The sequence below is a fragment of the Drosophila busckii genome, chromosome X (genome assembly GCF_011750605.1).
Source record: "Drosophila busckii strain San Diego stock center, stock number 13000-0081.31 chromosome X, ASM1175060v1, whole genome shotgun sequence".
Taxonomy (NCBI): domain Eukaryota; kingdom Metazoa; phylum Arthropoda; class Insecta; order Diptera; family Drosophilidae; genus Drosophila; species Drosophila busckii.
Genome location: NC_046608.1, coordinates 12,162,775 through 12,182,840, shown reverse-complemented (window position 1 = coordinate 12,182,840; position 20,066 = coordinate 12,162,775). Strand labels below are relative to the sequence as shown.

The 20,066-nt window shown below is 40.9% G+C and overlaps 4 protein-coding genes across 5 annotated transcripts; 3 read left to right on the top strand and 1 right to left on the bottom strand.

Annotated features, from left to right (window-relative positions):
* Positions 1–1,767: 1,767 nt before the first annotated feature.
* On the top strand, positions 1,768–4,640 carry LOC108605269 (monocarboxylate transporter 7). Its single transcript, XM_017994896.2, has 5 exons — positions 1,768–1,926; positions 2,006–3,070; positions 3,910–4,054; positions 4,112–4,232; positions 4,300–4,640. Exons 1-5 carry the CDS (start codon positions 1,831–1,833, stop codon positions 4,547–4,549), a joined length of 1,677 nt encoding a protein of 558 aa, XP_017850385.1. The 5' UTR covers positions 1,768–1,830; the 3' UTR covers positions 4,550–4,640.
* Positions 4,641–4,720: 80 nt separating this feature from the next.
* LOC108605288 (receptor-binding cancer antigen expressed on SiSo cells) lies at positions 4,721–5,852 on the top strand. Its single transcript, XM_017994935.1, has 3 exons — positions 4,721–5,154; positions 5,227–5,349; positions 5,408–5,852. Exons 1-3 carry the CDS (start codon positions 4,846–4,848, stop codon positions 5,618–5,620), a joined length of 645 nt encoding a protein of 214 aa, XP_017850424.1. The 5' UTR covers positions 4,721–4,845; the 3' UTR covers positions 5,621–5,852.
* A 31-nt stretch (positions 5,853–5,883) lies between these two features.
* Positions 5,884–7,054, top strand: LOC108605280 (RNA polymerase II degradation factor 1). The gene has a single exon (XM_017994928.1). The coding sequence runs from the start codon at positions 5,896–5,898 to the stop codon at positions 6,946–6,948; it is 1,053 nt and encodes a 350-aa protein (XP_017850417.1). The 5' UTR covers positions 5,884–5,895; the 3' UTR covers positions 6,949–7,054.
* A 1,793-nt stretch (positions 7,055–8,847) lies between these two features.
* Positions 8,848–20,043, bottom strand: LOC108605261 (plastin-1). Of its 2 annotated transcripts, none has more exons than XM_017994888.1 (5): positions 19,226–20,043; positions 9,801–10,911; positions 9,464–9,742; positions 9,152–9,405; positions 8,848–9,091 (listed from the first exon to the last, which is right to left on the bottom strand). In XM_017994888.1, exons 1-5 carry the CDS (start codon positions 19,298–19,300, stop codon positions 8,900–8,902), a joined length of 1,911 nt encoding a protein of 636 aa, XP_017850377.1. In that variant the 5' UTR covers positions 19,301–20,043; the 3' UTR covers positions 8,848–8,899. The 2 variants fall into 2 exon arrangements, with proteins under 2 accessions (XP_017850377.1, XP_017850376.1); XM_017994887.1 differs by lacking the exon at positions 19,226–20,043 and adding an exon at positions 12,272–12,719.
* Between the last annotated feature and the right edge of the window lie 23 nt (positions 20,044–20,066).

Genomic DNA, 20,066 nt, shown 5'->3' with positions numbered 1-20,066 from the left:
GTAAGATAAACGCATTAAATGACAACACAACAAAACACAAGCAATAAATATTGCTAAGTATAAATGTTAATCAAATCAAATCAAACTAAACACACACACACACACACACACACCATGACCAAATCAAGATGCCTAGACTAGACTAAACTAAACTAGAATTTGTAGCACACTTTTTGGATGAGCTAGCTCTTTGTATGTAACTATGCGTGGCTGTGTGTGTGTGTACACACACACACATACATCATAGCTAGTTAGTAGTTTACACTCTACTTTAAGTACAACTTTATAAAGTTTGAATTTTTTTTATACACAACACATACGAGAATATATATTAATGTGAGAAATTATACATATATTAAAAATTAATATATATATATTAAAAAGTGTATTTAGATAACAATGTACTCTTTTGGAAATGCATTACCGATATTGTAGCCTTGTAGACAACATATATAAATATATATATTTATATGTAATTGAAATAAAGTTTAAAAAATAAAACAAATTTCGGTTTTTCTTTGAACAGCAACTTTAAATTCAGCAAAGAATTTTGATATTACGAATATTTAAAAATAAAGCAAATTTTAATGGTCAAATAAAATCAGTGAGCTGTTAAAATCCAAGCTTAGCTATCATTATCTTTATTAGTTTTGGAATCTGCTAACTCAGGCAAGAATTCGTTGAATTTTTAAAACATAAAACTAGAATTTTTACTTCTAAATTATTTAATTTAATTATTTCTTAGTCAAGCCAAATAAAATTGCTGATCAATATCAGCATCATTATTATCAATCGTTATTTAGTTGTGGAATCTCAAACTCAGCCAAGAACTTTAACAAATTTAAGACTTGAATTTTCGCTGCTGAATTATTTAATTGAAGAAATGTTTATGTTAATCATTAATATTTAGCAAAGCCAAATAAACAAAATAAATTATAAGTAAAAAAAAATATATATTGGCTTAAACTTGATCAGTTGGAAATTGAAATTAAGTTTCACACACAAAAGATTTGAATTCTTTTTTGAGATTATTAGTTAGACATGCCCACATAGTCAAGCCTAATCACAGAGTATAGAACAAGTAGTAGATAAAAATCTATGGAATTTTCGATACAAATGCAAAATGACAGCAATGTAGATGTAACTGTTATTATTGTCTCGTTATTTCCTCACATTTGGTAACACAGCAATGAAGATAAACAAAAGCATCTAATGAATGTGGTGGGTGTGAGTTGGTTGGTGTTGATTGCCGCTCTAGTTGTTGTTTGTAGACATGTGAGATCTTGGCTAAAATTTATACCGAACAGCACGGAGCGTTGGGAAATAAAGATCTTGCTAATGCGTGAAAAATAAATTTAAATTTATATAAATTATGCCGAGGACAGCAGTTGCACAGAACTTTGCAATAAATCTCACGGGGATTAGACAAATGTGGAGGAAGTTGACAACGCTGCTGCTGATGATGATGATGATGATGAGCTGATAGTCGTCTCGAGTCTTATCAGCGTTTTATGGTCTAAATACAAACTAAAGCTGCTTTTAAATTCTATTTGCTTTAGCAAAGTGTGAGTAACAACAGTTAGTTAGAAAGAGATAGATAGATAGATAGATAGTCATAAGCAAAAGATTGTGCGTGGCAAAATGGGAAGCAAGTGTGTTTTACATTTTGGGGCGTGGCACGGAAGTTGGCAGCACTAAATTAACAAGAAGAGAATTAATCTTATCTGGATTAGCATTAGCATTAAATATAGTGCAAGAGCCGAGCCGTGCGGCTTGCAGTTGGCTTTTGAATTGGCAACACACTTACCCAACGACAGCGAAGCAGCTAAGATGACAGCAAAGCGCAGCAGGAGCAGAAGCTACCAACTGGTGGCACCCGATGGCGGCTGGGGCATCTTGGTGTGCATAGGCATGGCGCTGCCCTTTGTAAGTGAACGCGCACCTTATAAGATAAATATGATACATATATTAATAAAATATATACGTATATATAAATATCTTACAGATCAGCGCTTTGGCTGCGCTGCCATCCTTTGGACTCGTGTTCGGTGATTTCCTGAAGAGCATTGGCGCCGAGACGAGCGCCATTGCAATCATAACCAGCACCTTCTTCTGCGCCATGAGCTTTGCTGGGCTCTTCTCGGGCTCGCTCTTTCGACGCTACGGCCTGCGTCCGGTGGGCCTGGTGGGTGGCGCTCTCTACACTTTGGGCACGGGCGCGCAGCTGTTTGCCAACTCGACACTGCAGCTGACCTTGGCCTTTAGCCTGCTGCAGGGCACGGGCTTTGGACTGATGGTGCCCACCAGCTACACTTCGTTCAACAACTACTTTGTCAAGAATCGCGTCATGTGGATGAGCTTTGCCCAGACGCTCATTGGCCTGGGCTCCATGCTGTATCCGATTGTGATGCAGAAGCTGATGGCCTGGTACGGATTTCGTGGCTGTTTGCTCATACTGACGGGCATCAATGCGCATGCAGTGCTGGGCATGCTGCTGATGCATCCGGTGGAGTGGCATATGCGTCGCGTGCCGCTGCCGGAGGAGGCGCAGCCCATGCAGTCTGCCGTGGTGGTGCATGTGCAGCCGGAGACGCCGCTCAAGCCCATAGCAGAGCTGGACTTTAGTGCTGCTCCCAAGCCTGCAATTGCGCTAGACTCGTTGCCTGTTTCGCATTTCGGTTCACGGCGTGTCTCGCGCCAGGAGGAGCATGTGCTTAAGCTTATTTCCAGTCGTGCCTCCAGCATTACCAGCCTGGGCAACTGGTCGGGACCGGTGGTGGTTAGCGATGCGTCGCCACAAATGCTCCACAGCCTGCAGGCTTCGCGACGCCATTCTGTTGTCAGCGGCAGCGCTGCCGCAGCGCCAGTCAGCAATGGTGGCCAGGGAGTCGTGGCGCCGCTTGAGCACAAGCGCAGCTTATGCGGCGCCATTGTGGACTTCTTGGATCTGACGCTGCTCAAGAAGCCAATCTATGTTAACATAGTGCTCGGCATTACGTTTGCACTCTACTCGGACATATCCTTCTTTACCATACAGCCATCGTATCTGTTTGAATTGGGTTACAGCAAGGTAAGTTTATTATTTATAATAAATAATATTAACTATTCACTTGCGCATGCGAATTCAACTTTCAATTCGTTAGTCAGCGTGGCCTGCGCGCAGCCATTTTGAAATGCAAAAAAAATCGACCGTGCACACACACACACACACACAAAATGTGAGAAATAACCAAACCTAAGCACACACATTTGCAAAATTGCAAATTGACACGACGAATTCCAAGAGTTTTGTCGTTTTTTTTTAAGTTCTTTTAGCAGCTGCACTATGTTCGCATAAAGTTCTATGCACAATTATGAATTAACATGAATTTGCTGCAGTTTGTCAAATTTGACTTTAGTTAATTGTTCTCTCCAAAGATTATAGACTTGTTGTTTTATAAACTTTAATTTGCAGCTCATGCGAGCTTAAATGTTGCTTGAAACTTACCGCAGCTATTTGCACAATAAATAACACTTTCATTTATTTTCAAAAACACTTAACACAAGCGCACTATTCAAAAGTTGATCCTGCTGCTTCGGCTCGCCAAAAGAAATGAAAGAGTTGACGGCGTCGACTCGACGCCAACGGAAACGCATGCGCCACCATTTTGAAGCTGCAAAGGAAACACTTTGCATGCGCGCATGCTTTCTAAACCTATACACTTGTCTCGCTTACACTCACTTGTTTTGCATGCGCACTTGCTTCCTACGCTCATATATTTATCATCCTCACACGCACTTGTTAAGCTATGTGCAATAAAATGTCCTAATATTGGCAGGCTTCATCTAGTATTTTCGTTACTTTTTTGCGCATTTTGTAACACTTATGTAATTCAAATTCAAATTCAAATGATTATCTTTTTTCTGCAGGTGCAAACGGCAAATGTTATTGCCATTGGAGCTGCTGCAGATTTGATATCTCGAATTTTTCTAGCCGTGACTGCAGTTTTTATACAAGTGCCTTCACGCTATATTTATTTAGGTGGCGCACTTTTCACGGTCTTTGCTAGATTTGGTAAGTTGGCACTAAGCATAAAATTGATACAATATTTGAAGATTTGCTTGCTTACAGCATTTAATGATATAACTGATTTTGTGGGCATGGCCAGCATAACGGCCGTTATGGGTTTCCTACGCACTTGGATACATGTGCCTTTGCCTTTGGTTTTTGCCGATTACTTATCGAAAGAGCGGTCAGTTTAAAGCATTCTGAGCATTCGACATTCGATCAAATGTGCTAATCGTTTTGAATTTTTGCAGCTATGCCAGTGGCTATGGCTTGTTTATGTTTATACAAGGCAATGCTATGTTTATAATCGGACCTATTGTGGGCTATATACGCGATCGCACGCAAAACTATTTGCTTGTCTTTAACATATTAAACATTTTCATGATTTTGTGTGCTGTCCCCTGGATCCTGGAGCTGTTGTATGTAAAGTTTCGACGTCGCAACAAGCTCGAACGTAATAATGTATGTGAGCAGCAAAATGGCACTGCAGTAGCACATTAAGCTATTTAAATATTGTATATGAGTATTAAATTGTTGTCATAAATGTAAGTGTCTATTTGCTAAATAAATTTGTCGTTCAGAATTTCAAAGCTTCTCGATAATTGCGCACTTATCGATTATCGAGCAGAGTTGTCGCCGCACAGCTGTTCTAAGCTGTCAGCGCGCATGGTCACACTGCCACACACTACACAACAGAACACAACAGAACTCAACGCGTATTTTGTTTTGCATGTTGCGTTTTTTATTAACATTTTTTATACCTTGCCACCTGCGCACAATAATAATAATTAGGACAAATGGTGCTACAACAAATTAAACTGCTGCTGCTGGGCATTATAACGCTCTGCCGGCGTGCGCTTTGCTGCTTCTCAAGACGCCGCAAACTAAGCCACAGCGCTGGCGACCAACTGCAGGCCGTGACAATAGGCGGCGATTTTGCCACCACAACAGCCAGAGCGGCGGCAACAGCGAATGGCAGAGAGCGTGACTGGAATAGCTGGGACGACAGTCCACGTACTGTGGAGGAGCACATAGAACAGTATCGCCAGCGCATGGCGCAACCAGCCACGCCGCCCAAAGAGGAGCCCGAACCGGACTTTTTCAGCGTGAGTATGAAGCCATAACCTGTGCAGCTTGTCAAGCTCAATACATGACGTGTTTGTTTGTTTGTTCTGCAGGAGCTGACACCTGTTATAAAGCCGCAGCCAAAATATTATCTCAACGATGCCACAGGCGCAACAGCGGCGCCCACAGACTTTACACGACTGCAAGCAACCGATATGGTGCCCATTAGCGCCAATGTAGGTAGCGTCAGCGAGTTGAAACGCTTATTTGCTTATTTGTTTTTTATTTTGGCAGCCTGATCTAGAAGACTGGGTGGATGACAATGCCGGCGGCTGGGAGGAGCTGGATACCTCACAGACCAAACAGATTATACGCGATAAGCGACGCGAATTGCGAACTCAGCGTCAGCCGGCAGCTAAGCCCAGTATGCCCAGCATAGGCGCTCAGCGCATTGGCGACCAGCATCAACACCAACAGCAGCATCAGCAGCAGCAGCGTCTGGCGTAGTCCACAGTGCACAGTGTCCACACCAAAACGTTCCTTAACTTATAGTTGATGTTTCTTTTTACGCTACGCCTACGCTAATGTTCGACTTGATTGACTTGGCACAATAAATGTGTCACGTAGTTTATTTGCTATATGCCTTTCACTCACACTTCCTGCTGCAATACTTCCTCACGCGCTGCGGTTAACCCATTGTTGCCCAATTAACTTAGAGCCACGCTTCACTGCCGCCCAGCCTGAGCATAAATAGTCGGGGTTGAGCTACACTTGCGTTCAAAATGTTGCTGCTGCTGTTGTTGTTGCTGCTTGGCGCTGCCAGCGGCTACGATCAGAGTGTTAACTACTGGGAGGCCCTGGCGCCTGGCAAGCTGCTGCAGCGTCTGGATGCGCTGACGCTAACTGAAATGCAGCCAGCGGAGGCGTTAGCCAAGCCACTGTCAGCACCGCTGGCTACAGCGCAGGCCAAGCTGGACTATGAGGCAGATGTCGATGTGGATGATGCTGAAGCAGAAGCTGAGTACGAGCCTGATGAAGCAGAGACAGATGTAAATGATGAGGATATTTCAGCGCAGTCGGCTGAGACTGAGGCTGAGCCACAGTCTGGCGAGGATTATGAGCGCAACTACGAGCAGTTTGTGCGTGAGTACTTTGATCGCACACCGCAGCAGGACGATGACGATGGCTACGATGGCAGTCTGGAGACGCAAGCCGAGGCCAGCAATGTGCAACAGAAGCAGCAGCAGCAAAAGACGCCAAAGCAAAAGCAGCGCTGCCGCAGCGTGCGTCGCCATGGGCAGCTTTGTCAAATTTGCCGCGAGCCACGCAACAACGAAGTGTCCGAAAGCTGCAGCTACTCAATGGAAACACAGCCAGAGAAGTATGCCTATGGCATGGGCAGCAAATACAAGCGCTATCGCCAACAGCCCGAGCTGGAGCACGAGCCTGAGCAGAGCGATGAGCAGCAGCACGGCGAGCGGCCACAACGCGAGGCTGGCAGCCAATGTGTGCGTCGAGTGCAGGCGGGCAGCGTCTGCTATGATTGCCAGGACAATGGCGGGCAGCAGCTGCGTCGCTGCTATGATGCGGCCGCTGAGCAGCGCAAGTCGCACAAGCCACGCGAGTCGCAGCAGACGGAGCATGAGCGCGAGCAGCGCATCTATAAGCGCACCATTAGCTATAGCTATGCTAGTGGCAGCAGTCCCAGCTCAACGACAACGACAACTACAACCACGTTGGCGCCATCGTCTACAGCAGCGCCACGTCGCAAATGGGCCAAAAAGCTGCGCAGGCCGCTGGCAACAACAACAACAAGCATCTTGCCTAAGAATTGATCTACCAAACCAAGTTGTTCATAGCGTGCTAAGTTTGTAATTTGTTTTTTTTTCTTCTTTTAGTTCCAATATATAAGTAATTGTCAATAGGCTTAAATCAAACTTGAATAAATTGTATACGCAACAAATTGAAGCAGCTTAGCATATTTACAAAGTTTGTAATACAAACAGATGTTGTTTGCGCCTGTAAGCATGCTAGGAATTTTTAGATTTGTAAATCAGATCAGTTCAGTTCACTGACCTGAAATTGTCACAGCTCAAGGAGTTTGAATCTGAATCTTACCACACATTTCATATAGCCTAAGTACTTACCTTTCCTTTCGACACTGTTATATTATTGGAATTTAGATCAGCTATAGCCCAATAAATTCTTGAAAAGCAACAGACTGTCAGCAAACGATTAAGAACTAATAAAAATTAAAATTAAAGCAGTGCAAGCCATAGAATTTCGTCATATATCGTTGAAATATTTGAAAATCTCTTGGACGTCATCTCTAGCAATTTGTATGTAATATATAAAATAAGCCCCAAATTCTAATCGCAATATTGTTAGTTAATTGTATTGTATATTTTAAGAAAACCGCAGCACCCAAACTAATGCTTAGTTCAATTTATTTATTATTTATTGCAATTCCATTCAGTTATAAAAGAGGCTAAGTTTCGATTTTATTTTAAGCTCCGCTATCTGTATTGGATCATCAATAGTTGGGCAACTAATTGCCAGCTATACATGTCAATGTGATTGCTTGATTTCTTTTTTATTATCAATCGCAGTCCACGTGAGGAGGAGAGAACTTATCAGCGCAATCAGCTGATTACGCGATTAGGGGCATGGTAAGGCGGGGCAGTGGTCTTTGGATCGGATGCGTGTGAGGCCATAAAGGCAAAGTTTTCCTAGAAGTCTTATCGGTGTTCATATCATAAACGCAATTTATAGCATAAATAACATTTTCTTTCTCTGCAAATAAAAAATACACTTGTTGCTTTTTGTTTTGTATATCACTTTATTGTTAATTTACGCTTATAATTTTGCTTAATTCTTGAATTAAATGTATTTTAGTTTGTATGCTCTCGCCTCTAATCATTGCACTAAAGAATTTCTGTGGCTGTTGCGTTCTCTTTTTAATTCGTGGGTGCCTGTTGCTGTCCCACTCTAAGGCGAGACGCATTTGTTTATTATGTATAAGTGAAGCACGCAGATAAACATAAACAAATTAAAAAAAAAAAAAAATAAACAATATACTTTGTTTCCAACTTTCGATGCAAAAATAGATGTATGTATAATAGGTTGGGGGAAAAATAGTTGCATTTTTTTGTACAGTTATTCAGTATTGCAATTCCCAATTAAATTCATTTATGTTCGTTGCCAAGAGAAATATTTGAATCGCTGGCTTCCCTATAAAGTTGATATACAAAATAAGAGTGGCGCACATTTTCCCCCAATCTAATGTATATAGTAGTTATGTATAGATATATATTGTATGTTTGTATATAAATATATTACAAAGTACTGTTAGTTTATTACACAAATTGTTGTTGTTGTCGTTGTTGTTTTTGTTGCACATAGAACAGTTTAAAGCGAAGAAGCAAAAGGAAAACTAAAGAATAGCTTTAAAGGCCAACCTTTATTTATAAAATAAGGTTCAACTAATTATACAATTAATGTTTTTTCGTTAAAAAATAATTAATTATGCACAATTTGACAAACACATAAAAATGTTGTGTTCGCTTTATGTTTAGGCTTAATTACAATAGCAAAAAAATAATACAATTAAAAAAGTGTGTGTGTGTGTGTGTGGTTAAAAAAAAAACGTTGCAAAACAAAATTTCGCAGGTCGCAGGCTATTGTTGTTTAGCACACATACATATAGAGCTTATGTATGTGTATTAGTGTGTGTGTCTTTTGTTGTTTGCAGCTGCTACTGCGGCTGCTGCTGGTAGATGGCGCTTTTCAATTGCTGTTATTGTGATTATTCTGATCCACACTGTCCATGTTGGGCACATAATCCAAGGCCATCATGCAGGCAAAGACAGTCATGACCATTTTGGGCTTGACCTCGGTAATGTCCTCGGGCAAGGCGTAGACGCGGGCGCCAATCTTGCGCGCCATCGATATGGCATATTTGGCATTGGCCAGATTATCCTAAAGTATAAAAATTAGTAAACAATTCATTGATAAATCAAATGCTAAGCAGAGACGCACCTCCTCAGTGCCGCTGGTGCGCACCAGCTCGTAGTTAATGCTGCCCTCCTTGATGGCATCAATCAGATCAATAACAATCTTGCCATCCGCTATGGCATGATCGTTGAAGTTGCGCAGCTGCGACTGCTTGCCCGCATCGGAGAGACGCGTGTTCACCCACTGCACAATTTCCTTTTCAATAATGGGATTGCCGGTGTTGGCCAGACGCGAGAGTATGGACAATGTGTAAGCTCTCATTAGCTGCCAGATGAGCGCTACAAAAACAAAAATGGGTCAGCAAACGAGCTAATGAGTTATTAAGTCATTTGTTACCCAAGGTAAGCGTAGCATTGCCATCGTTCAAGTCCTGCCCAGCAATGCCGACCAGCGAGAACTTGAGCTGTTTGCCCAAATCGACGGCGTAATTGCAATTCTCCAACTTCTCCATGAACTTGCGCAAGGGCGTGAAACGCTTGTGCACACGACTCCAGTTAACAATGCCGGGCTTGATGACATCGAACAGCTGGAAGATGACCAGACCATCGGCCAGATCAGAGTACAGCCAGTTGACGTGCGGTGCCACGCCCATGGAGTTCATCCAGTTGCGATAAGCTAAAGTTATTGAACAAAATGTTAAGACTTTTATTTAATTTGCTTGTTGAGCACTCACTTTTCTCTTCGCGCGTCTCCTCAATGGACTCGAGTCCTTCAATCTGCTCGGGCTTGTCCAGACCGGGATGATTGTTGAACAGATTGGCAACGAACGCCAAGTTCAGCTTGTAGACACCATTGACCACATCCTGGGGTGTCAGGAAGCTGCGGCAATTGAGTTTGGCCGCCTGTTGCAACATAATCTCGGCACGCTGTTGCAAGTCGGATTCGCGTAGGGCGTCCAGATTGACGTCAGCCTCGTTGCCGGCAATCTGCTTGAGCAGATGCGAGTAGATCTCGGAGTCGACAATGTCCGACTGGAAGTTGGTGCAGCGACGCGAGATGCCCGCACGCTCCAGATGATGATTCACCCAGCGCAGCAAAATGGCCTCCGGCGACATCTTCATCAGATCCTCCAGGCGCTCGTTGTCGAACAGCAGACCGGCCAGGCCGGGACAGCTGTCCAGGGTGATGTGACTGAAGAGACCGATGCGTATGATCTGCCATAGCAGACCCAATACCAAATGGGGCTTGCCCTTGGCCAGATCGTGGGCATCGATATTGACAATGTTGCAGCCAATGGCCTGGGAGCTGACGAGGGCCAGCGTAAGATTTTCGAATTCACGATAGACCGTTAGGTTCTTCTTGTTAATGGCGCGCTCATCGATGGTGTCGGGGCAGGAGTGATTGATGATCTTGCAGAGCAAAATGCCATCCTTGATGGATAGATAGAGGCGTTTGCCCTCTGGATCGATGGGCAGCAAGTGCTGCAGATCCTTGTCATGGCCCAGATTCGAGTTGATCCAGTCGGAGAAGGCCAGCTGCTCCTCGAGACGCACCGAGTGTGTGGTGCCCTCCGAGGATATGCTCGACATGCCGCCCAACGTTTCCAGATTCTCCTTTTTGGAGACAACCGTTTTGAATGTGCTGGCCACATCCTTGGACTTGAGGTCCAAGCACAGTGTTTCAAACTCCTCCAAGTTCAGTTTGCCCTGATGTGCGGTACGCTGTTTGCTCTTGAACTCATCAATCATCTCGCGCACCTGATAGCCGGCCAGCTTGAAGCCCACCTGATTGAGTGCATCCTTCAGCTCGTGCAGATCAATGAAGCCATCCTTGTTGGCATCCAACTGCAAGCGAGATCAACAAAACAAAGAGAGATATAGTGTAAGTTTTAGCTATGACTAAGATTCATAGATTACTCATCAATGTTACGTAAGTTTTCTAGCGCGCTGACTCATGATCTCTCCCCATGATCAATCGCTGCTGCCCATTCAAGTTCAAAATATTCAAATTTCAAGTACAAGCACTCGAATGTTTATTTTATACGATAAACAAATTCCACGGCAATTCAATTCCCAGCAATTCATACGTAGCGCATTTTATTTCAGCCCCCTTATCACCCCGTTGATTTATCAGCTGTTGGCATCTGCTTCATGCTTATCACTCGGCCAACTTTTTGTCCCCAACACTGCTCTCTGACCCCGTTAGCTAGCAATCGATCAATGCTGCAATGCCACAGGTAAATCATTTTTGCCAAAGTGTAATGTTTATAAACTTTGCCTTGTTGATTGATGTAGTCAGTAATATAATAAAAATAAATACCTTTCATAACAATTATAAATTTGAAATTCTTTGAATTATAATTGCGGTTTGAGAAATTTCTTCAAATATTTAAGAATGCATTATTATTATATATTCTATTTAAAGTACAATAATGCTGATTATTAGGATTAGAATAGAGTTATGCATGGTTTTTAAATGAAATTAGCTAATATTTTGCCTACAATGCAAATCATTAGCTTAGTTTATCTGTTAGTTGTAAAAAATTAAAACAAATATGCAATTATATCCATAAAGTTATATGAATTGCTGGCTTCGACATTAACAAACACTTTGCGTGTTCCATGGTGTGAAATTCTCATCAAGTGAATACACCCACACACACATACATATATAATTAATAGCGAGTATATATGATTATATGGGGAATAACGTGTATGGAATTTGCAGCGTTTGTTCAATGCTGATGATGTTGGGGGCACTGTGTGTATCGTTCGCCAGTTGCGGCGATAAGATAAAGGCAACAAAATGGCAACAAAATCGAAAATAAAAGCACACATAAAGCTAAGTATATATGCATATAGCATGCTAATGTATTTTTATGGACTGAGCCAAGCGATGACGCCTTGGAAAATTTGTTTGATAAGTCACAGGTTACATTTGTTCCTAACTGTCCAGCTGACACATAAACGGAAATGATTAGCGCTGGTCAGCAGCAGGCTCAAATACAAGGGCAGCTGCTTCACTGTAGCTACCGAAGCCAACCCATACATTTACAATTTACTAAAAAAAATAACGTATCTGTGTTATCGATTTGAAAGAGAATCATAAAGTGCGCCGACAACTTTGCTTTTGATTACGTGAGTCGTTATTTATGAGTAATGAAAAAGGAAAAAATATGAAAGTTGTGACGTCAGCAGCGCTTACATTAGGCAGCATCTCCTCCAAGTTTTGTTTAAACTCCTCAATGTTTTCATGTTGCTCAATGTTGAGTATATCGGCCATTTTTAATTTTATTATTGTTGTTTGCTAGGATCAGCAGCCACTTGAACAAAAAGATGCGAAAACAAAAATTGAAACAACACAAACACGCACGCAAACGCACACAGGCTTAGGATTTAGATTTCGATTTATTTCGATTTTAGCTGCAGCAACTAAAGCACGCGCGATCGATCGACAAGAACAAACTGAACGCAGAAATTTCAATGCTTGCCATTTACCGTTAGCCCAAATGCGTTTGTGTGTGCAAAGAGAGAGAGAGAGAGCGAGAGCAAGAGAGCACGGCGCACACACACACAGGTAAATACACGCAGCAGTGTTAGATAAACTTTGCCAATGGCAGAGAGCGAGAGAGAGCAGGATTACCGTAACTTGGGCGAGCTACACTACAACTGATAGAGTAATTGCTGCAAGGCACACTATTTATGCCTTTTGCCTTTTTATCAGCAACGAAAAACAGAAAACAACAACAACAACAACAGTTACAGTAACAGTTGCGCTCTTGCAAACAAATCGAACCAGCATGCAAAGTTCTGATAAGAACCAATCAAAGCTGAGCGAGCAAGTGAAAAAGAGCGAAAGAGAGCGCGCGCGTTTGTTTAATATTGAAGAGCAAAGGGAATCATATTTTGGAATTATACATATATAAAGGGGAGGGAGCCCTTTGCTAATCTAATCCAGCTGTATTAGCTGTGTAGTAAATATTAAATATTCCCATTTCATAATGTTTGCGCAGTCATATGAGCGAATTGCTAAGCGTTGGGTACTTTTTTTTTCTTCGTTTATTTCGGTCATTTGCTTGTGATAAGGCCAGACCCCCTTCAAGTCAATTCAGTCAAGCAAAGCGCCGTTAACAGTTAGAACAGCAACAATAACGATCGAGACACCTTGCCCCACATCAAGTTCAAGTCGCGTCATATATTATGTAGTATATGTATATGATATGAATATGAACGTTTGAAGACTGTCAATTTAGCAGCTAGTTATGATCTGTTATCTTGTCTTAAGTTTTAAGAAAAAGATCAACAGCTTAAAAATAAATTGCAATTGTTTTAATTGATAAATCGTAGTAAAGTTTATTTCGAAAAACAATTAGGCAGTCTGCAGTTCATATCTCTACATAAAGTTCATTTGGGCATAGCTATAGGTTAAATATATTGCACTAAATTAGCATTTTAGTAATATGGGTAATCGTTTAAAAGCGTTATACTGAAACTGCTTACACAACAAAATTCATTCAATTGTATGCCATGCATACTTGCGTAACTCTCAAGTTACATATACATATATATATTTATATATATATGCTCATCAGTCAGTAGTAATGTCATCATCAACTTGAAATTGAGTTATAGGAAATGCATAAGAGAGCAAAAGACAAGAGCGAGCGCAACACAATCAGTTCACAAAGAGAGAGAGAGAGAGAGAGCGCGCGTTAGAGAGAGTGACATGACATTTAAACGTAATTGTTTTTTTAATAGCCATTATATCAGCCCAAAAAGAATTATGTGCCAATTGCTGTTTGCCAAGTTATGTCTTGTTAAACATAAATTTAATACCACTTTTGCCAGCTACAGTTATAGATAAGAAATTCGTTTTTTTTTTATTCTTTTAGTGCCAGTCTCTCACTTTATAAACGCTGATAAGCAATATTTACTTACTAACTGAAAGGCGCTTAGTAATGTCCACTTGTTGTTAATACAGTTTTATGTCTTAGTCATGGCATAATTTTGGCCTTTATTCCAGTTTAGTTACAGCGATGACTAAACACAGCTGTGTTAACAACATAATAATAAAACATGTATATTTATTTATTGCTGATTTATAAACGCAGACAGCCAGCTGAGTTACTATCACTTAGTCAATTGTTGCTTAGCTAACAAACTAATTGAACATTAGTTGCCTCAACAATAAAATGCATTCAATCAAATGTTTCTGTAAAGTGAACAACACAAATCTAATAAGCTGTGAAGTTTTAAAGTTTAGTAGCGCAAAAATAATTTCAATTTTTATGTTAAACAATGCTAGAATATATTAGTTAAAGCTTGGCTAAGAATCAAGATCAGGCTAAACGCTGCGCAAGTTCACAGATATTTTTTCAACAAAAAGTTCAACAAACAATACGACATTAAATACAAAACGTAATTATGATTACATTGTTTTTGTTGTTGTTCTTAATGTTGAAGCTTTTGTTGTCTTTAAAACTCAATTTATGGCTATTAGCTGCTAAAAGCAAAACAAAGCTTGGTAGTCAGTCTGTTGCCATATTTGTTTAATTGTTACACATAACGGTGCAATGCGCTGACGTAAGCAGCAAAAGGGCTTAAAAGCGACAAAATAAAACGTCAGCAGCATACAAAATATATATATATATATATCTCAAACATTGTTGTCTGTTTGCTACTCTAAAGATACTTATTTTGTTTCGCTTTCGTTGAACCGGTTACGTGGCCTGCAACCAGTTGATTAATCCAAAAAAAAAATAAACAACAACAATAGCAATTGCCCATGCCAGGCACGAACCTTTTAGTAGTAACAATTGTCTAAGATGGAAGTGGAGCACACACAAAAAAAAAAAAAAACAGCTTCGAACTCAACTGTGTTGACAATGTTAACAATGTTTGCCTAAAATCGAATGCAGTTGAAGCTGTTGCCTGACCTCGTCAACAAAGGTGGCATTACATCAACAATCAACACACACACACACACACACACACATGCATATGATAAATGAGCGCTGCAATGAGTCAACAAAGCTGCTGTTGTAAACAAAAAATTGTCAATCAATTCAACAAGTACGCAAGTATCTATAACTAGTAACTGTAGCTGTAGTTGTATCTATGTATCTATAAATATCTACATATGCATAAGGCATGAACGTTTACCTGGCAGTTACAAAAAAAAATATACATACAATCAAAAGATCGTAAATAGGCAAAGGAAATCAATTGAACAAAAAAAAGAAGAAAAATTAATAATGCTACACAAGCTATTTGATTATGTGCCCATGTCTTGTTCTTATGCTTTTTTTTTACAGTTGTTTGCTGTCACGACATGCGCAATGTATTGAAGGCAAGCTCAAATTGTGCATACACTTTGGTGTTAAATTTATTGAAATTCAAATTTCATGTATATCTAATTAATTAAAATAGCAGCATATTGATATTCATTTTGATACACTTTGACAAATGTATGTAACAGGGACAAGGAGGCGTGATCAGCAAGACAAACTGAGTCTATATAGCCATGTCCGTCTGTCCGTCCGTCTGTATGAGCGCGTGTTTCTCAGCAACTATAAGAGCTAGAGCAACCAAACTTGGTATGCAGCTGCTCCTATACCCAGGACATATCGCTTTTATTTTATTTTGTACTATTTCGTCCCCAAAAAACCCTTTTACACTCACCCAGAATCTGAAATTAATCACAAATACGCTTTCTTATGTTTTTCAATTTAAATAAATTGATTTGTTTAAATAACACAAACTGCATTTTGTTGCATGCCCCAAAGTGTGTTGTCATCCAAGTCGACTTCTCTCTGTGCTCGTTATCGTGTAAGTCTCTCAATTGAAATTTGTAGCACGTACATACATAAAATTTGACTTTGCGACTTTTGTCGCTGTCTCTTTGCCTTGTAATAAATTTGTATGTTAATATATTGGCAACCAACAACAAGAAATTGAGTTGTGCTTAGTGCACTCGCTTATGTATGTATGGGTAGATATGTATGGCCTAAGTGAATTGTATAATCAGTAGTGACACATATCCGCCGCATAGACTTAAGTCAGTGACCAGACCCCACCGAGCAGTGAGCAATGAGCAGCGAACGGTCGCCAGTTGGGCGTGGGCGCAAACAAATGCGAAAAAGCATGAAACATAATACGAGCATTAGTCATAAGGATAAATAACACTATGACTGGGGAGCATGAGTCAGCGCGCGCGCGCACAGTGGAGCCAAAACTACAACTACAACTGCGCATTACAACAAAAACAATAAAAAACACTTAGCATACAGCTCAAAAGGTATGTTAATTAGCAAAGCAAGCAAAAGGTCTTATTTCATTCTCTTGTTTTTTTTCTTGCTTGCTCTCAAGCTCCAATGAACAGTTACAGTCCGCTTTTGGTAAATATTGTTAATGAGGCAGTAAATCGCTTAAAAACTGGCACTTGTTTGTATTTGCGAATAATGCCCAAAAGGTAACTGGTAAATGCAGTTCAAGCAACTCTGCAATGAAAGCGTCGCAAAAAGAAAATACCAAAAAGCACAAAACTTTTGCATAAGGACAAACGACAAGTGTCTGGAAATTCACACACACACACACACATGCATGCATGCATACACACATTTGTATTTACGCAGCTGCAATCGCCAAGCATAAAACGCATTAAAATCACTTTCACTGCTTGAAAGGCGCGCGCCCGCACGCACGCACAGTGGGCCCAAACAGTTATGTTGATTACATGCAAAAATGCAAATGCAACTAATACGTGCATTTATAACTAATGCGGCAATGCAGCTTTTTTTTTTTAACTGGCATTAATTTTCATTAGCTGCACATTGCGCACTGATGTCATCATCATTTGAATTTACGACCTTCGTGCCTCGCTCGTCCACTCTCTAATCAAGCAATCTATCTTTGCAGCTATAGCAGCAAAATAACACTACTATTTATAAAAGAAAACAAGTTTGCGGTATGCATAAATTCAGTTGTTGTTGACACACTGTGCGCACGACTCGAAAATGTTTGGCATGTGCATTAAAAAGTCAGAACAGGCAAACAAAAACACAAGCACACACACACACACACACACGCGTGCATGCAGCCTAAGTGCATAAGTAGCCTACGCCCCGCTGCCTCTGCCTCTGCCTGTCGCTCTTTGGGCTTGGGGCTGCGCGCACTTAAAGAGTGCACTTGATAAAAGCCAAGCGCAGCTAAAGCAACAACAATATTGTTGTGTGAATGAGCGCAGCAGCAATCATAAAAAAATAAAGCAAAAAGAAATAACAACAATAACATGCCCTGCTACAAAGACCAAATAAACCTAAAAGCAATGAATTATATGCTTAAGCTACAGCTACCCCCTCTCACTCGCTCTCTCTCTCTCTATCACTATCTCCAGCCCAAGACATGCAATAGTAGATAATCCATATACATACATAGATATGTACATATATGTATGTGTATTTACATATCTCACTCTCTTGACAGACATTTGCGGCAATTAACACTGACACTCCCACGCGACCTCAAAAGACAAACAAACGCAATGCTTTGTGTGCAAAGTGTGGCAACTCTATTTATTTTATTGTCTTTTTTTTTGCTTTTTGTTTCCTCTGATTGGCATTTAACGCGCTGCAAAATCAAATGTAAGTTCAAGGCGCTGCCGCATGACTAATGCAAAGTTGATTAAATAAAAAGAAACAACAACAAATAACAAGAGCAGCTCTTATGTGACAATCAGAGTGTCAATTGCAATTGCATATGTACACATATGCAATCATTTATCTCTCTCTCTCTCTCTTTTATCCTTTTAATCATTTGGTTTGCCAAGCAGTCTGATTAATGAGCGCGCGCTTCAAAAAAAATAATAATAATACAGCATTGTGCTTTGATTAACGCGACGCGCGTGCGCTGCCGACGCTGCTGCTTCAGCAGAGACGCGTAGGCGATTGTATGGGTCTGTGTCCGTGTCTGCCTGTGAGGGCGTAGAAACTTTCAAGCTAAAGTCAATTACAGTTACAGCAGTTAAAAAATAGTAGCAAATCTACATACAGACATGCATAAGTACATACATTTGTAATATAATTAAATACGTTTGTTAAATGAAAAGAGAAAAAAAATCACTGCTGCCGCCCCTTTGAACCAGGCAGCATGACCAAAACGTTAACGTCAACGTCAGCGTCGACATTGCGCCGTTGCCACGATCTTTGACAGCGACTTGAGGCTGGGGTCTGGGTCTGGGGTTCTGCTGAGTCGTTGTTTTTCACGCTCACTGTCTCTGCGCTGCTCCAAGCGTATGTCTGTGTGTGTGCGCTCGCGTGTGTGTGGGGGCTCCATGCATACTGCTCTCTACTGTTTGTCTCTGTGTGTGTGTGTGTTTTTATTTTAAGCAGAAACTGGTTTTTCTGTTTGCCTTCTTAGCTTTGTCGCTGTGTCGCATGTAAACGCCGTTGTGTTTTGTCATACATGCTAAACTGTGGGTACACGTTTGCATGTGTGTATTGTATACAAAATATTATTTTCGCGAAATTCATATGAAATTCCAAGTAAAGTGAAAGAGGCATGCGTTGTCTATACTTTGATTACTCACAAAAGTACAAACGCGCTTGTGTGCGTGTGTGTGTGTGTGCGTCTATACTATAGACATTGAACTTGGAATAGCGGCAGCGACGCTCGCGCATGCGTTGCTGCTACTGCGTTTTTGCAGTTCACCAAGGCAGAGAGCGACTGTCTGCCAAAGCGTGGCCACCACCCAAGGGAACTTGTTTTCCCCCATGCACTGCTGATGTGATGCCCCCTCCTACACATGCATATTTATACACACACACACACATGTTTGTATGTATAAATATGCACTTATGCTGGTTGGGACATTACCGTTAACTGCTATATGTGTTGCTCTCTCTCTCTCCTTCACCGTCTGTATCTCTTCTTCATGGGGGGTTGTTGAAGGCCATTGTCGTCGTCGCTGCTGCTGCAGTCAGCGCTGACGCCCACATGTACCGGTTAACGGCACATGATTCATGCAATTGGCATTTTATTTAAAAACTTAGTGGAAAAGAAAATTGTATCCTCAATTGCAGATGCAAATGTAAAGCACACCCACCCCACCTCCTATCGATTTAACAGTTAAGTCTACGTTAACATTGTACACTATACATACCTCTGTGAATTTCTCTTTTATCTCGGTCTTTTCATCATTGGATAAGGTTTTTGTAAATTTGTTTAGTGTTGCCATTTTGATATTGTTGCTGTTGTTATTATTATTTTGTCGTTGGCGCTGCTTCTACTGCTGCTGCTGCTGCTGCTGATGGTGCTATTTTGTTGTTTTCGTTGACGTTTTCCGCTTACTGTTATATTGGCTATTATTATTAATAAATTATAAAAGTTAATTTCACTTTATCGCCACAACGTACGCTGTCGCCGTTTTGCCGCTCTCTTATTGTTTTTGTTATGCGAAAAACTGCGCTGCTGCTGCTCTGTCTTGAGCGCTGCTGTTGCTGTGTTGGTGGTGGGTTTATTTGCTTACTTTGTTTGCGGGGCCTAACGGGGGGGTCGACGGCGACGACACTTTCTTTTGGGTGGCGTTGGCGGTGACTTTTATATATTAATGGCAGCTACTTTTTTCTATTTAATTCTCTTACACGCTACTGCGCTAGATAATTGTTTTGTTATTTTTCTATTTGTATCTTATTATTGGGTTTTGGTTACTTTTTGAATGCTCTCTTCTTCTCCCTTGCTTTGGCACACGAAGAGAAGCACGGCTTCTTTTTTCTTTTAATACACTTTAACAAAATTATGAATTCGAAAAAAATATGGTCTCACTTTTGCCACACAGCTTAATACGCGCTTCTATTATTGGCGTTGGCGGTTCTACCGGCAATACTCAATTTGTTTTTGTTTAAATCAACAACAATAAAAAAATATTGCCAACAGCTACTTTATTGCTTAACCGAAACCGAACTCTGCATGTGTTGTCTCGTCGGCTTTAAAATTTGTTTTGT

Excerpts from the sequence above, each read along its gene's own strand:
- LOC108605288 (XM_017994935.1), top strand. The coding sequence starts at position 4,846 with ATGGTGCTACAACAAATTAAACTGCTGCTGCTGGGCATTATAACGCTC. Across the intron at positions 5,155-5,226 it reads CCGAACCGGACTTTTTCAGC|GAGCTGACACCTGTTATAAA; the intron begins GTGAGTATGAAG and ends TTTGTTCTGCAG. Across the intron at positions 5,350-5,407 it reads TGGTGCCCATTAGCGCCAAT|CCTGATCTAGAAGACTGGGT; the intron begins GTAGGTAGCGTC and ends TTATTTTGGCAG.
- LOC108605280 (XM_017994928.1), top strand. The coding sequence starts at position 5,896 with ATGTTGCTGCTGCTGTTGTTGTTGCTGCTTGGCGCTGCCAGCGGCTAC.
- LOC108605269 (XM_017994896.2), top strand. The coding sequence starts at position 1,831 with ATGACAGCAAAGCGCAGCAGGAGCAGAAGCTACCAACTGGTGGCACCC. Across the intron at positions 1,927-2,005 it reads TAGGCATGGCGCTGCCCTTT|ATCAGCGCTTTGGCTGCGCT; the intron begins GTAAGTGAACGC and ends AATATCTTACAG. Across the intron at positions 3,071-3,909 it reads TTGAATTGGGTTACAGCAAG|GTGCAAACGGCAAATGTTAT; the intron begins GTAAGTTTATTA and ends TTTTTTCTGCAG.
- LOC108605261 (XM_017994887.1), bottom strand. The coding sequence starts at position 12,349 with ATGGCCGATATACTCAACATTGAGCAACATGAAAACATTGAGGAGTTT. Across the intron at positions 10,912-12,271 it reads TGGAGGAGATGCTGCCTAAT|TTGGATGCCAACAAGGATGG; the intron begins GTAAGCGCTGCT and ends TCTCGCTTGCAG. Across the intron at positions 9,743-9,800 it reads GGAGACGCGCGAAGAGAAAA|CTTATCGCAACTGGATGAAC; the intron begins GTGAGTGCTCAA and ends CAATAACTTTAG.